We start from the raw sequence: 16,836 nt of genomic DNA, 5'->3' as shown, positions 1-16,836 counted from the left end.
CTCTGCACTCTTCAGAGGCCACCACTGTATTTTTTAGCCCTTGTCCCAAGGTAAGCATTGACACAAGAGAATGGCTGGCTTGAATGCTTTTTCTGATGGTTGACAGTGTGGACCTACAATCTCTTACAGATGATCAGTGCAGAAGCCCCTGTGCTCTTTGCCAAGGCAGCCCAGATTTTTATCACTGAGCTGACTCTTCGAGCCTGGATCCACACAGAGGATAACAAGCGACGTACTCTTCAGGTAATGCAGACTCACATTGGGAAAACTAGGGCAAGCAACTGTCTCTGCCTGCCTTTTTCTCTCTATGCTTTGAACTGATGGACGTCTGCCAAGCTGATATGTAATTGTGATCCTCTATTGGAACAGGTATGCTTGGTAGACATAATGATGATATTTCCTTTCTAAGAATATTAGTTTCCAGGGGCTGGAGAGATGGCTAAGTGGTGAAGAGCACTGGTTGCTCTTCCAGAGGTCTTAAGCTCAATTCCTAGCAACCACATGGTGGCTTACAACCATTTATTTATTTATTTATTCATTCATTCATTCATTCATTCATTCATTCATTCATTCATTCATTCATCTGTCTATCTATCTGTTTGTCTGTCTATCTATTTGAAATGCTTTGTATGCCTGCATGCCAGAAGAGGGCACTAGTTCTTATTATGCCACCATGTGGTTGCTGGGAGTTGAACTCAGGATCTTTGGATATACAGCCAGCACTCTTAACCTCTGAGGCATCTCTACAGGCCCAGTTTATAAAGGGATCTGGTGCCTTTTTCTGGTGTGCAGGCAGAACACTGTATATATAACAAATAACTATTTAAAAAAAGAAGAATATTAGTTTCCAGTTTTCACAGCTTAGTGATGGAGTTCTGTTTTTACTTGGTGCACCCACATAAGAAGGAAAACTCAAGAGAACAGTGTTTGTGTATTTCCACATGTAACTTCTGTTTGGAAGCTGGGAGCTGTCAGGAAAAGACAATCCCAGAAAGAATTCAAGGGCTCACTAATTGTACTAGGATTTTTTGTTTGTTTTGTATTTTTGTCCCTTGTTTGCCTTCCTTGAAATTGTTTCCAAAATTCTCTTTTTATTTTATTATTTGTGTTTGTTTGATTCTGGGCCTCATGATGTAACTCTGGCTAGCCTAGAACTTATTTTGTAGATCACACTGACATTGAACTAACAAAGATCCACCTGTCTTTGTGTTCTCTTTATTTTAACCCAGCAAGGCAATCTTTATATTGTATTTAAAACCCTTGGTGATAGTAGTTCTCAAAATCCTTTATTAGCTAGACAATATGACTGGCCCTTAGAGCAGTGGTTCTCAACCTGTTGGTCACACCTTTTGAGGACTGCATAGCAGATAATACTGCATAGTAGATGTTTATATTATGGTTCATAACAGTAGAAAAATTAGGTTACAGAGTAGCAATGAAATAGTTTTAGGACTGGTAGTTACTACAACATGAGGAACTGTGTTAAAGGGTCACAGCATTAGGAAGGTTGAGAACTATGTTCTAGAATAAAGGTTTTCCGGGGGGAGGGGGGATGTGATAAATACAAAATACTGAAAGTGTTTTTTAATAAAGTCAATGAGTTCCTTATTTTCCTTTACCTACAAAATTGAAAATGTATATGCCTGTTCATTTCTAATGGGAAATAGTTACTGAATACCTACAATGTGGTTGGCACTGTTATAGGCCCTAGCATCAGCAGTGTGCAAAACAGACACAAATCATTTGCTTGGGGAGGGCTGCATCTAGTGTAGATGGACTTTGAGTATAAGGTTAAGATTTGTATCTGGGCATGATAGTGCAAGCATGTAATTCTAAACTCAGTGGACAGGGACAGGATGATGACTGGGAGTCTGAGGCCAGCTTTGTCTATACAGTAAATTCCAGGTAAATAGAAGCTATATAGCAAGACCTCATCTCAAAAAATAAGTAAGTAAAAAGGACTGGGGAGATGTCTCAGTAGGTAAAGTGCTTGTAACGTAAGCATGAGATCCTTTGTTCAGTTCTGCAGGGCCCATGTAAAAAGCCACACATAGTCTGCTTCTGTGACAGGAAAGGGAAAGGTGGGTCCCTGGAGCTCATTTTTCAGCCAGTTTAGCCCAAAGCATTGCGTTCCAGTCTTCTGTGAAAGACTGTCTCAAAAAAAATTAAGGTGTAGAGAGACTTAGGAAGATACTGATATTAACCCCTGGCCTAAGCAGGCGGGCACACATGTATATACCACAGACACACAAGTTAAGATTTGTATGCTGTTTATTTAATTTTGGGACAGGGTCTTTGCGTAGTCCAGGCTGCCCTGGAATTATCTTTCCTACCTCACATATTTAAAAATATTGTGTGCATTCGGGCTTGCATGCATGTTGTAGAGGCCATAAGAAGGCATTGGATCTCCTGGGGCTGGAATTAATAGGTGGGAATCAAACTTGGATCCTCTGAAAGAACAGAATGTACAATATTAACCACTGAACTATCTCTTTAACACTAGGCCTGGAAGTTTTGATCCTCCCGAGTGTGGGAATTAAAGGCATGTGTCACTATGCCCAGGCCACTATACAAAAATGTTAAATTTTTTAAAAATGTACATGGTGTCTGCACTCATTCTGCACTCTCTCATTTATATATGTATATGTGTGTGTATGATGCATATTTATTTGTATTTATGTATATATGGTCTTGTAAAAGGTGCTATCTAGGTCAACTCAGATTAAAAAGTAAAATGGAGAAAGTACTTGAACATCCCCTTATAAAAGATCATGGCTGAGCCTGGCAAGGTGGCTTAGCCAGAAGAAACACATGAAACACACACATACAATTTGACAACTTGAGTTCCATAGTAGAAGAAGAGAACAAACTCCCACAAACAATCTGCTGATCTCTACACTTATACCGTAGTACACTCGATCTTTCAGTGTCTCCTCTGTAAGTAATAAAAGGGATTGAAAGGTGATACCAGTAAGCCTGTGTGCAACACCATTAGTCAGCTTAAAGCCACAGTGAAAACACTGGTCTGCTCTGCCAGAATAACTTAAAATCAAAAAGAAACAATTCCAAATATTGGTGTAAAAGGTATCTAAAATACACTGCTGGTCAGAATGTAGAATGGTGTAATCACTCTTGAAAACCTACTTGGCAGTTTGGAGTAGAGTTAAATGGTCACTCTAACCTGGCCATTCCACTCCTAGGTTTGCATGCAGAAGAAAAGTAGACATTCATACATAAGAGTATTTACAGTAGCCAGATGCAGTGGCACATACCTATAATCCCAGCACTCTGGAAGGCATAGGCAGGTGGATCTCTGTGAGTTCAAAGCTAGCCTGGTCTACAAAATGAGTCTAGGACAGCCAAGGCTACACAGAGAAACCCTATCTCAAAAAACAAAAACAAACAAACAAAAAAAAAGAATATTTATAATAACCTTATTTGTAACAGCTCCTAACTGGGAACAGCTGAAGAACCCACCAGAAATACATAAATGAATTCTGAAATGATTCAGGACTCAGGGTACAGAGGCTGCTGCATTATATAATACAATAAAACTCAAAACTCTGTGAAGTCAAGACCCTAGAGAACGTTGTCCAGTTTGTGGTGTTGGAGCAGCACCATCTCCAGGGTCAGGCACTAGTGCTGCCTCGCTATGTTTCACCTATTAGGGAAGGCACAGTAAACCAAGAGTAGTGGTGCACGCCTTTGATCCCAGCACTTGGGAGATAGAGGCAGGTAGGTCTGAGTTCTAGGCCAGCCTGGTCTACAGTGTGATTTCCGGGAAGAAACCCTGTCTCAAAACAACAACAAAACGAAATGAAACAAAAACATTTTTTTTTAAAGGGAAGGCACAGTAAGATACTAACCTGGGCTATCAGAAGGTTAGGAAAGATCAATTTAAAATATATCTGTATTAACAGAAGACTCTTTAAAATTTTTGCTTTTGTATGTGTTTGGAGGTACTTGTTCATTTTTTCTCCTTCATTGCATCTGTAAATGAGCAGTTTCGTTAGCTTGAATAAGTAACATAGCCAAGAATGCGATGGTATTGTTCCCATCCTAGTTGAGTTCTGGCAGACATAAGATACACATTGCTTCGGGTAGGAGGGTTTATTATCAAGCTGGTGGTTGGCAAGAAGGGTGGATTGGAAGTTTGCATTTCAGTGGCTTGGGGCCATGACAGATACCAGGGAAGGACGATACAGAAAATTTCCATCCCTCCTGTTTGATCTGAAGGGTCCCTTTGCTTCAGAGGTTGCTGAGCATTTTTATGAGGTACTTACTTACTTACTTACTTACTTACTTACTTACTTACTTACTTACTTACTTACTTACTTACGTTTGCTTTTCCTTGTTATGTTAATGTGAGGATTTCAAGCATAAAGTTTGTAGTGAGTACCTGTATTTTTTTCTTCCCAAGTTCTGCTATTAAAATTTTACTCTAGCAAGTTCCAGGATAGCCAGGGCTATACAGAGGAACCCTGTCTTGGAAAACAAAACAAATTTATCACACCCCTCACTTCATTCAGCCATCAAGTAGTTTATTTTTAAATATATTTCAAAGTTTTTTTTTTCTCTACATTCTTAATGATCTCACTCACTTGAGCTTAGTGTATTTTCTTTTACCTTAAAACTTTCAATAAAATACACGAATCTTACCCAAAAAAGTGTCAGATTTTATTATTCAAAGGAAGGGGCATGTAAACTTGGAGAGCCTGCCTGTGGCAGTCTTGTCAGCTGACTACTGTGTTCTCTACCTAATAATAATAATTTTAGGCTTGAACATTCAGGCTCAAATTCAGATTTAAACTGTGCATTAAGCAATGTAATTTTGAATTCTAAACTAAAATCTATAGCTAACATACAAAGATCAAATGACTAGATTACAAGTGCCTGTAAAAAAAAAAAAAAATAGTGTTTAGGGCCTTGTAAAGGTCATACAAATGAATGATGGGCTGACCTTGCCGACCACAGAATGCCAGTTGAGACTGCTGGCTTTGTCCTAAATTAGCCAGAGGATAGTACTTTGACAATTCTGTGGAGAGCTTTGAAACCAGAACAAGCAGAAATAGTGTGTAGGGCTCAGGTGTCCTGCCCTAGAGCACGAGATACGTGTATCTCTTTCATTGATGTCTGTCCAGCAAGTCTGATATAAGTTTGGCTGTTCTTATTTTTAGCTCTGGATACACAGACATTTAGTGCAGCTTAAAAGTCATCTCCTTGGGCTGGGGTATATCTCAATGGTAGAACACCTACCTAGCTTGTGTTTAATCATAGATTTAATCACAGATATTGGGGTTGGGGAGGGGAGGTCATGCCCTCTTACTTGAAGGATAATAAAGCTAAAAGAACTAGAGTCTTCCTAGGCCAGTTTTTTTTTACTCTGTTTTTCTTTGTTACAGAGGAATGATATTGCTATGGCAATTACAAAATTTGATCAGTTCGACTTTCTCATCGATATTGTTCCAAGAGATGAACTGAAACCACCGAAGCGCCAGGTGAGCAGGGAGGACATTGCCCAGCTGCCACCTGCTGGGCCTGGGCAAAATGTCCAGGGCTCCTCTCACCCACCCAAGGCATTTGCTGTTTCTGTTTCTCTTCTCTAGTCCAGATCATCCTCAGCATCTCCTCCTCATTTATGGGTACTTTTAACTCAGTGCCTCTGGGATGGTGGTGTAGCGAAAATCAAGTGTAAAGACTAGTCAGACAGTAGGACAAAGCTCTTTTTCAGGAGTTCTTGATCTAAAGTAAAAGCTTTCTCGGCCAGTCAGTTTAGATTCTAGAAAACAGCTTATCCTGTGCATAGTAATTGAATTGGAGTGTGTGGCCTTTGTTCTCCTATTCTATGCTGTCTCTGTAGTGCCTTGGCTCTGCCCTTCATCCAATGAGTCTGAGCCTATGACGCCATGACCCCAGGAATCCATTTTTAAAGCTCCCCAGATGCTTCAGTGTCCAACCAAGTTTTACATTTACATTTACATTTTTCTCTTCAATCACAAGAACAGGCGTCTGCCCTCTTCTTTCTACCTGTTCACCTCCAAAGTTCACACCAATTGTTTTGTTCAGTATTTGGGTACATATAACTTTTAATTGTAACGGTAGTAGACCCCTGTCCTGTAGAGCTCATTGTTTCAGGCACACAATTTGCATGACTCTCTAGGTTTAGTGGAATGTTTGGAAAATAGTGGCAGAGCCTCACAAAAGCAAAGCCATACCATGTCCTGCCTGTTTTATTTTTTTTTTCATAAGATTTAAGTGTTTTTAACAAATTATTTTGTACTATGATGTCTAGAGTCATTTAATGACAACCATTCTCCCCATGCTGAACTGTACTAATAACCAGCCAGAAAAATGTGTCAGAAGTGGGCATCCTAATTGACATTAATTCTGACACTGCATGAAGGTTTTGGAGTTAGCAAGTCACCACCTTATGGGAGCAGGGTGTGCCTCAGCGAAGCTCTTTATTTTTCTGGGCAGTCTTTGCTACTGTAAACATCCTTGACTGGAAGCTGTAAGGTGTTGAGAGGAGCTTTCAGTCGGATGTTTACAGCGGCAGGCTGCCACAGTCGTCCCCGGCTGCGCTCATCGGCTTTGAGACATTGCAGGTTTGTGCCCATGAACTTGACTCCTCTTCTTGGGGTGCTTCCTTTCTCTCTGAGAAGTCACAAGAACAAACGGCCTCTCTTCCTTTGGATCTAATAATACCATGAGCTTGCTTTCCTTGTTGGACTTTTGCTCCCACATATTTACCAGGAGCCCCCTTTAAAAACAAGGTGGTAGATCTATGATGCAATCAGGCATTGCTCTTATTGTATTAACTGCTTGTCAGCTGTGGCTGGCTGCTGAATAAACTGACTGAAAAGAAGAACGCTAGCTTAGACCAGTGGTTCTCAACCTTCCTAATGCAGCAACCCTCTAATACAGTTTCTCATGTTATGGTGACCTCCAACTATAAAATTTTTTTTGGCTGCTATTTTGTAACTGTAATTTTGCTACTGTTATGTATCGTGAATATCTGTTTTATAATAGTGTTAGGTGCCTCCTGTTAAAGGATCTTTGGACCCCCACCCCCACCATGGGCTCACAACCCACAGGTTGAGAGCCACTGTGCTATACTATACTTCCTCCAAAATTGTTTGTCCTTCTGGGTCTCTCAGGGTGTTAGGTTTGAAGTGTTCCGATCCATCTCCCTTTTTTTATTTTTTAAAGATTTATTTACTTATTATGTATACAGTGCTCTGCCTGCATGTCTGAAGAGGGCACCAGATCTCATTATAGGTGGTTATGGGCCACCATGTGGCTGCTGGGAATTGAACTCAGGACCTCTGGAAGAGCAGGCAATGCTCTTAACCTCTGAGCCATCTCTCCAGCCCTCATCTCCCTTTTTTGTTCTTTGGTTTGTTTTGGGTTTTTAAGATAGGGTCTCACTGTGTATCCCTGGATAGACTGAAACTGTTTAGACCAGGCTGTCCTGGAACTCATCGAGATCTGCCTGCTTCTGCTTCCTGTGTGCTGGAATTCAAGGCATGGGCATGACGTTTAGTCCATCTCCCTTTCAAGAGTGTCCAGCAGGAACACTCCTTAAGCTGCCTAGTTTTAGTTCTTTCTAGGTGTTTGAGCTATTGATTGGCATCCTATTCAGGACAGCTGCTGCCTAGCATTTAAAAGGTTGAGATTGCTGAAAGCTGGCCTGAAATTCTAAGATAGCATTTTTTAATTCTCTATAGACATGAAGTTTTCCCAAGCTCCAAATTGGCTGGCACCTCCTAAAGTCCTTTAAAAGTGCCTACTCTCCAAAACACACCCTCTGAAGGAGGCAGCCGTTCACTCTGCTACTAAAGCAAATGTATTTTTCCCAGTGTGGAGCTGGCTGCTCACCAGTGTAGTGATGGCCCTGTAATGTGATGCTGCCTGTCCACTGGCATTATTTTTCAGTCTCAGCATAGGAGAAGCCACTGTTAATATTGAGCAGGTACCCTTCTGTATTGACCCAGTCATTCAGGGATTATTCTAGAGCTCAGGGTGCTGGCGGATCCATACCTGGAGAAGGGAAACACTCAAGTGTGAATCTGTAGTCCTGACTTCTCAGAGATGATTTGGAGTCTCTCTCTTTCTCTCCCACTCCATGGAAGTAAGTAAATTGTCTACAAGTAGAAGGTAGTTGAGGGCTGACGTCTTCCCCACTAAGCTATGAGTTGAAAGTTCCTGCTCATTGAAATGTCATTATCTTTTCACCCATTTCTTTAAATCAAGCATCATCATTCCCTTGCTGGCTTGACCTCCATTTGCAGAAAGTCTTCATAAAGCAGAAGAATCATTACGTGTGCCTCCTTCCATCACAGCGATTTGAAAACTGCCGTGCCTTGTCCTGACAACAGTGTCCTAGAAACTCTTATTTGGTTATTACCTGAGAGGATGCAGTAGGAAGCCTAGGAGAGGCTAGCTGCCTGCTTGATAGCTTTTGGTAAAGCAAGATATTGGGTTCTGGCAGAGGTATTTAAAGAACTTGCTTTTTGTCTTGTTAAAAAAAAAAGTTCAGTGCTTGTTTATTGTAATCATGGACACCTAGAGCCAGTCACAGGTCAAAGACAGGAAGTACCAGTGTCCCTTGCTGCCTCCCCAGCCACTCTGTATTCTTAGTGTTTAATGCTCTCACAACCAAGAACTTTTCCGTGTTAGGTCTGGTGTTCCTGTTTATAAAATAGGAAGGGAGACCTCAGTGAGGGAAAAATAGATGTTGAACTTATTTCCACGGCTTTGGAAAAAGCAGTTGGCCTCAGTTTTCTGTTTAAAGAGGTATTAGTATGTTATCCCTGCCAAGACCTGGTTGCTGGCTGACATATGCTTAAAATGGAAAAGAAACTGGAGTTGAAATGGACCTGGCTTTGTCACTGTTATGGTGTCCTGGAATTTGAGACATAGATGAAAATAAAAAGGGTTCTTTTGCCCCCCCCCTTGCCTTTGCATAATCATGTTGAGATTGAAACTGTGTGGGTTTGAAGTACAGAATACGTTAACCCAGAAGGTCAGCTTATGTTTAAAGACTTACTTAGATATTAAGAATATTAAGAGTGGCTTTTTGGTCTGGGTGGATGACCATTAGGGACCTTGCTTGCTATTCAAGTTTCTCAGAGGCTAGCTGTCCATGATCCCAGTTACAGTGTCAACAGGCAAACACAAAAGCACTCAGCCCAGTACTATAAGGATAGCCTTTCCCATACGCATGGTCACAGGAGCTGAAGAGAACTAAGGAGAGCTTAGGCACTACTTTCTAGTATTATTGCTTATAGCTGTTGCGTTTAGAATTTTCTTACGATCAGTATGCATTCAGAAAAGTACTTTTCTGCCTCTAGATTTCTGCTTGGCTAAGTAGACTCATCATTCAGGCAGCACCTACCTGTACCTGTATGGGAATACCAGGGACAGTAGTAAGCAAGCAAGAGAGAGGCATTATTTGCCCTCATAAGAGTTATATTTGAGCAGAACTGGCAGTTAATTTGCCCTGCAGGTACAGAATCTTGCAGGGAGAAAGTGCTGTGGAAGCACACTTTGGAGAATATTGAGCAGTTGAGCAGAAGGTCTCAGTTCGGAAGTATTTCCTTTCTGAAACCTGACAGACTTAGCTCTGGATAATGAAGTGAATAAAATTAGCTAATATTTTTACTCAGCCTTTGTGGCTGAGTGTTTTTGTTGTCTTAGACAGGGATACCATGTGTCACAGGTCACTTGGAATGAGATGCTGATTTCTGTGGGTGGTCCGGGGCCCACCAACCCCTGGGCTGTACTACCATGTTGTAGTGTGTGTAAACATCCTACACTCTCAGCTGTGAGTTCAAGGTGGCTGGGAGAGGGTTGTTTACTCCTTCTGCCATGGAAAACGTCAGCTGAAGAACAATCTCTTCACCCAACTGATCGGACAGACTGCTGCCTCCCTATCAGCCAAGGCAGCACCCCAGCAGAGAGCTATCCTCAGGCCCCCTGGGTTGCACTTCCGTGGCTAAGTACAACTAGACTCAGATGTGATGCTGGGGTAGACACATCCATAGTGAACACAGAGCTTTCAGTGTGCTGTGAAAAGCTGGCTCTGGCACTATAGTCCAGGAAAAGCTGTTTTTCCTCTCCCTGATAAGTCCCTCCTGGAATGAAGGGTGCTGCTTTTATGGGACTTGGGGACAGTAAGTTTGGATAGCATCTTCCCATTGCTAGCAGGTAGCACTGTTCTTCCATCACAGGCCTTGACAGAATCTACCGACAACCTCTGCTGGTGCATGGTTGTTGGTTACGGTAATTATTTGCCTGTTTGCAGCTCATCACACAATGGATGATTACTTGGTGCTTCAGAAAATTGGCTGTATGTTCTGTGAAGTCTATAGAAACTGTTATTTTTAGTTCAATTTAGCACAACTGGTTTCTTCAAATTCTACTTTTCTTTTGACTGCAAATGTGGAGAGCTCAGCATTCGGCAGGCAACTTGCACATAGTCTGTTTGGGGGAAGAGTGGAAATTCACTGTGGCGGTTGCTGAGTCGGTTTTTTTCCCCTTACCTGCCTCTCCTTCCACCCCACAGGAGGAGGTGCGCCAATCTGTGACTCCTGCAGAGCCTGTCCAGTACTACTTCACGCTGGCTCAGCAGCCCACTGCTGTCCAGGTCCAGGGACAGCAGCAAGGACAGCAGACCACCAGTTCCACGACCACCATCCAGCCTGGCCAGATCATCATTGCACAGCCTCAGCAGGGTCAGGTCTGTGAGCACAGAGGGTACCCACCTAGCAACACAGTTATCTTTTAGGTTTGGGTGGGAACTGTGTAATCAGTACAGAGAGAGGCCATCATATCTTTACAGAGTGCTGCATTTGATGTCTGGAAACCTGAGCTTTCCCCCCAACCCGATTGAGTGCGGAAACAAAAGTATCACCCTAATCTGTCTGGACCCTGTTTCCCTCATAGGTCAGATGAGGAAAGTGCAGTGGACAAGATGTTCTCCAGGGTCCCTTTGAGTGCAGACATTTTAGAAGAAAACAATTCTCTAGTGCACCCTTGAACAGTAGTGGGATGTCTGTGAAAGGTCTTTTCAGTGGACTGCTAGTTGTCTATACCAGGACTGGAATTTGTACCCCTAAAGGGGAGAGCAGTATTATTGCCAGCTTGCATACCTCTCCTTTCTGGCAGTTCTCTGTGCTACTGTATTTGTGTCAGGTGACCTTCTCTTTTGACAATAGTAATCAGAGGATTTTTTTCTCTCCCCCATAGTACTGTTGAGAGCAGTACCTTCCGTTGGGAGTCATGAGAGGCTGCAGAGGACTCAGTACTGTGAGCTCTGAATCCAAATTCTGTCAGTCATTACTTTATTTATTCATCAAACAGTGAGCATCCTCTGTGAGTAAAGTCTTATGTTAGGTATTGGGAACATAAGCATGGATAAAACAATCCTGATTTCCAAGGAATTCACAGTAGTCTCAGTTGGGAATACAAATATTTTTAAAGGTTATACCACCACAAGGGATGAGTAAGACTAAGACAGCCTTAGAATTATATACAGGGTTATCAAAAATGTGAGCAATTAGTTGAAAAGAAGGTGGTTAGAGGCTCCTGAACGGAAAAAAATGTGGTTTTTAGAGGGATCACTGGAAGTGTTAATACATTAGGAAAGCATGGTATTGCAACTTGAAGGACCAGCACAGCCAGAGGTTTAGAAATGAGAAATAGCTGGACATAGTGACTTATACATATAATCCCAGCACTCTAGAGATGGGGATAGGAGAATCAGGAGTTGGAGAACAGATATAGCTACATGAGACCTTGTCTCAAAACAAGCAAGCAAAGCAAGCAAACAGAAAAGTGAGAAACTGCAAAGGAAGTGGTATGAGAATTGAATTAGCATGGGCGATATCTAGGCAAGTCTAGGAAACACATCCTGGAGAGGCTTGTATATTCTAGTAAAGAGCTAGGTTTGCCCAGAAGAAAAATATTGGGGTGGGATGGATTTAAATATTAATTTTGACTTTAGGGTTTATTTCTTGCTCATTTACTTATTCATAAATAGAAATATATAGAACGCTTTCACTCTGTCAGACACTGCTAGGCAGGCAAGGTTCAAAGCCGATTATAGCAGTCCTTGCCTCAGGCGTTCACTGCACCTTGATGCCTCAGGGATCATCTTTGGCTCATGCCTGTGCCTCTGCAGTGAGAGAACTTTACCTGCCAAAGGCCTTGTCCCTTTACTGAGTGAGCTTAAAGAGAGGCTGCCAAGGGTTGGCCCTGATTGGCTGATTATCCCAAGAAGCCCGTGGCTACAATGCTTACAGCAGGGGACACCATAGGTGATTTGGCAGCTGCCATGCTAACAGAAGCCCTCATTTTCCTGAAATGATTTAGAAATACCTTGGAAATCCTCTCAGATTGGGTGGATGGAATACAGTGATGAGTTGGCAGCATGCTTTTTTTCTTTTTTTCTTTTTTTTTTTTTTTTTTTCTTTTTTGGTCAGCAAAAACCTCATCTGTCTTCCTTGCCAACCAAGACCTGCTGGGCTTGGAGCAGAGAAAGCTTGTGAGGTTGGTGAAGTTGGTCCCTTCAAGCTGTTATTTCACTGTCCTTCTGTTTCAGGGTGACCAGCGGCTGGGTCATAGTGAATGGGTAGTGAAGGAGGACCCATAGTGATTTAGTAGTGAGGGCTGTTTCAATTTGAGTGCAGATATCTTTTCTAAGATAGAGAATATACATTATAGCAAAGTTGGAAGGCCTGTGGTGAAGTGAGTTCCGTGTTTTCCGTTTTTAATTGGGAACTTATTTCTGGAGGTCTGGGATAGGTGGGTGCAGCATCATGCTAGACAGATAGATGTTTGCTGTTGTCCTAACACACCAAGGAGACTTTTACTGAGAATGCTATCTCTCCTGTTCCCCAGTTTTCAGTAATTTTTCCTTACCTAGTAATCTCTTAAATCTCTTCTGTAGTTCCTAGCCGCGCCCCCCCCCCCCCCCCCCGTTTTATAGTTTTAGTTACCAAGGTATAGTGTCTGGGGCACTGTGCAGTCAGGAGTTAACACCAGAACAGCAGCATCATTTGAAAGCCGTGACTCTTTGAGACTCCCCTACTTCTGATTGATGGGGTTCTTAGCTGAGAGCAGGGAAGAGCATGTCTAATGTGGGATGGGAATACAGGTGTAGTTGCCCCACCTATCTTTCATCACTCCCAATCCCAGACAAGACAGATGCGCTTGATATATTTCTCTCTATAAAAGGCACATTAAAGGAGCCAGGTGGTAGTAGCAGCACTGCAATGCCAGCACTTGGGAGGCAGAGGGAGACAGATCTGTGAGTTCGAGGCCAGCCTGGTCTACAGACTGAGTTCCAGGACAGACAAAGCTATTCAGAGAAGCTCTATCTCAAAAAAAAAAACCTTTAAAAAAAAAAAAGTCATTAAGGACTCAGGTCTTGAGATTCAGAGTTTGCTTCATAGTGACAAACTGCTAAGTGCAAGTCATGATGTATGGCAGAAATTTCTTACACCTAAGCTCTTCATTCTCTAGACTGTTCAAGCTCTTGCTTTACTGAGTGCTGTTGAATGAGGAAAGGCTTCTTTGAGATGTCAGCATCTGGTATCTTTACTCTGCTGTGGGGAGTTGTGCTATGATCCATAGCAACTGTCTGGCTGAGGTGGGCAAGGTTCACTTTGCCCCTTGATGGTGAAAGCCTACATGCACTAGGCCTAGCCTTAGAGATGAGCCTGTATGTTTTATTTGCCTTTCGGTGTTTTTCATGTCTATTTGTGGTCTAGGACCCTAAATATAATTAATGCATTCATGTAAGTTCCACTTATGTTTCATGGTGCCCTCCAGATTCACCCGCTCCTAATTTGACATGGGTCTGTTTGTGTCAGTTTTCATGATTGCTTTGATATTTTGTTGTTGTTTTGTTTTCCTGTGTTGTTCACACCTTGTCATCACAGAAGGACTATGAGGTTGCAGCAGTTGAAGCCCAGGCATTTAAGTTTAGATTTAGGCAGATATTCTGCACTGTGAGCCTGAAACTTGGCTTTCTTATTTCTACTTCACACTTAACTCTAGCTGTTTGTAGACCCATTGGGCTGCATGTTAAGAGGGTAAAAAGTGTAGGCATTACAGGAGTGTGTGTTCCCAGTTTACTTCAACGGGCTCTCAGCCAGACTCAAGCAGCAATCTCTTGATTCTTCCTTCTAGACCACACCCGTGACCATGCAGGTTGGAGAAGGTCAGCAGGTGCAGATTGTGCAGGCCCAACCTCAGGGTCAAGCACAGCAGGCCCAGAGTGGCACTGGACAGACCATGCAGGTGATGCAGCAAATCATTACCAACACAGGAGAGATCCAACAGATCCCGGTAAGCCTGTCCCCACTGTCCCCACTGTCCCCAGCTCCATGGATCTTTTTAGCTCATGGTGATGGTATTTCCATTACACACCCAGTTTTGTTCAATGTTTACTTTCTGCTTTGCTTCAGTCCAGGTTCTGCTTCACCTGTGGTGTAGCTCTCCTCGGTTCCCCCTACTATACCTACACAGAGAAATCGTGATAGTTATATCTTATGCCTGTTGCTGTTGTTGTTGCTTTTTTGTTTTTTTTCGAGACAGAGTTTCTCTGTGTAGCCTTGGCTGTCCTGGAACTCATGCTGTAGACCAGGCTGGCCTCAAACTCAGATCCACCTGCCTCTGCTTCCCAAGTGCTGGGACTAAAGGTGTGCGCTACCACCTACTGGCTTGTTGTTGTTGTTGTTGTTGTTGTTATTGTTGCTATTACTACACTCCTTTGCACAGGGGTGAGTATGCTACTTTGTATATGTTTGGAAATCGGGACAACTGTAATGAAATTTTCCAAGGCATTTTCATCCATGTAAGTGGTTTAATGTTGTCAGCTGAAAGCTTCAGTATATATTTGGCAGGGAATTGGGCACCACAACTTTTCCTTCTACCATGTGGGCCCTGGGGATGGAACTCAGGTCATTAGGTTTGGCAATAGGTGCCATTTCACCACCCCCAGACCTCTCTTTTGATTAGCAGAAACTAAGAGGGAGGTATGTAGGGAAGGCCATAAATAACACCTGTTGCATATTCATAAGTCAGTTCCCTGGGGAGCCTGCAGCAAAGTATATTTTTGGCCTTCATTTGACTCACCCATTTCTTTTACTGTAGACTACTACTTCTTGTCTGCCTCAGGGGATTTCACTTCTTAGGGGTTTTTTTTGTTTTGTTTTTGTTTTTTTTTTACCTGTCTTTAGCTTTCTTTATTTTTAATTTATACATATGAATATTTTGTTTGAATGTATATCTGTATGCCATGTCCATGCAATGTGTACCTTGTGCCTGTGGAAGTCAGAAGAGGGCATAGAATCCCTTGGAACTAGAGTTAGAGATGGTTGTGAGCTGTCGTATTAATGGTGGGAATTGAACCCTTGTCCCCTGGAAGAGCAAATGAGCCTCTTCAGCCCCTTGTTCTTTTATTTAAACACACACACACACCAAAAAACACTGTCTTAGCACTTGCAAAGACTCTACATTGAAATCATTTTGCAATCAAATGGGAAAAGAGTGGAATAGTCAGTCCTTCCTGAAATGTAGATTGATAGGAATCCTCTTGGACTTAGTCACTTCTCTGAAACAAAGCCCAAAGAGCACCCTTTGTTCAGCTTAGGGACTTTCCTTAAGTTATGAAGTAACAGATCAAGCAAAACCTTAGGAAAGTAAAGTTTCTAAGTATGTCTCTCTGCTCCCCTTCTGTCTCTCATACACAAACATATCAGTAGTTCTAGATACCTGGGTTCTACCTGGCATCACTATTTCAGTCACCAATTTTAAGACTTTCCTCTTAAATGGTTCTCTCTCTCTCTTTTGGTATGGATGTTTTGTATGAACCAAAATAAGGTCATATAAGCCAGAGCTCCCATCTTTGAGTAGTGACTTTGCCCCTGTGTGAAACGAAGTACTGCTCAGAAGATTCTGTACAGAACACTGTACTTGATCTTCACTGCTCTCGGGCACTGTCTCAGAAGTTGACATTTCCAGACTCAGCAGTGTCTGTAATAGTGGTGACCTTTAAAGCAGGACCTGTCCTTCCCTTAGGAAAGCTAAAGAAGAGGCTTGTTTGCTGAAGAACTTGGACAGCAAAGCCGCCAGAGCAGTAGACTCACCATGCCTCGGACGACTGAGGCTCAGGGTCACTCGAGGTCTCTCAAGACTAAGAGCAAAGGCAGTCACCTGTCTCAGTCACAGAGCCACCTGGCAGCTCTAGCTGCTGCAGTTATCACCTCCCGCTAGAAAGTCCTAACCACCTGTGACTGTTAGGAGCCTTATCTGCACCCGGAACAATGCTTTATTAGTTTTTTACCCTAGGATTCTTGGCTGGCCTTCTAGATTTCTCAACCACTTTCATCCACAGAAGTTGCTTGATGTCAACAAGAAGCTGCATGATAAATTTGGTAAAGGATTCAGGCACAACTTCCCAACAGTTAACTCTTGGCTCTGTAACGAAGTGATACAGGTCATAGGACACTAGCTGTATTTCTGTTGAAACGGGTGTTGAGCAGATTTAAGTTTTATGTCTCCCCTATCTTGCCTCCAAGCAGATAGCTTTGGAATTGTTCACCAAGAGCTTGAGTTCCAGGCTAGGGGTACAGCACTATCAGTAGAGTGCTTGCCTAGCATGCATGAAGCCCTTGGTTTGATCCCTGCCACTGCGTGCTTGTAATCCCAGCACTTGGGAGGTAGAGGCAGACCAGAACTTCAAGGTCAGTTCAGAACCACCCAAGATGGATAAGTCGTGTGTGTGTGTGTGTGTGTGTGTGTGTGTGTGTGTGTGTGTGTGTGTGT

General features: G+C 42.6%; 1 protein-coding gene across 3 annotated transcripts in view; it reads left to right on the top strand.

Annotated features, from left to right (window-relative positions):
* The window catches only part of Nfyc (nuclear transcription factor Y subunit gamma), a 68,693-nt gene that overhangs the window by 46,546 nt on the left and 5,311 nt on the right, over positions 1-16,836 (top strand). For all 3 annotated transcript variants that reach the window (XM_055610967.1, XM_055610970.1, XM_055610968.1), the window contains exons 4-7: positions 130-243; positions 5,403-5,498; positions 10,568-10,741; positions 14,197-14,355. In XM_055610967.1, the coding sequence (XP_055466942.1) occupies positions 130-243; positions 5,403-5,498; positions 10,568-10,741; positions 14,197-14,355 (543 nt within the window). The remainder of the gene's footprint in view (positions 1-129; positions 244-5,402; positions 5,499-10,567; positions 10,742-14,196; positions 14,356-16,836) is intronic.

The sequence above is a fragment of the Psammomys obesus genome, unplaced genomic scaffold, assembly GCF_907164565.1.
Source record: "Psammomys obesus unplaced genomic scaffold, mPsaObe1.curated_primary_1811, whole genome shotgun sequence".
NCBI lineage: Eukaryota > Metazoa > Chordata > Mammalia > Rodentia > Muridae > Psammomys > Psammomys obesus.
This window is presented reverse-complemented; position numbering and strand designations above follow the sequence as displayed.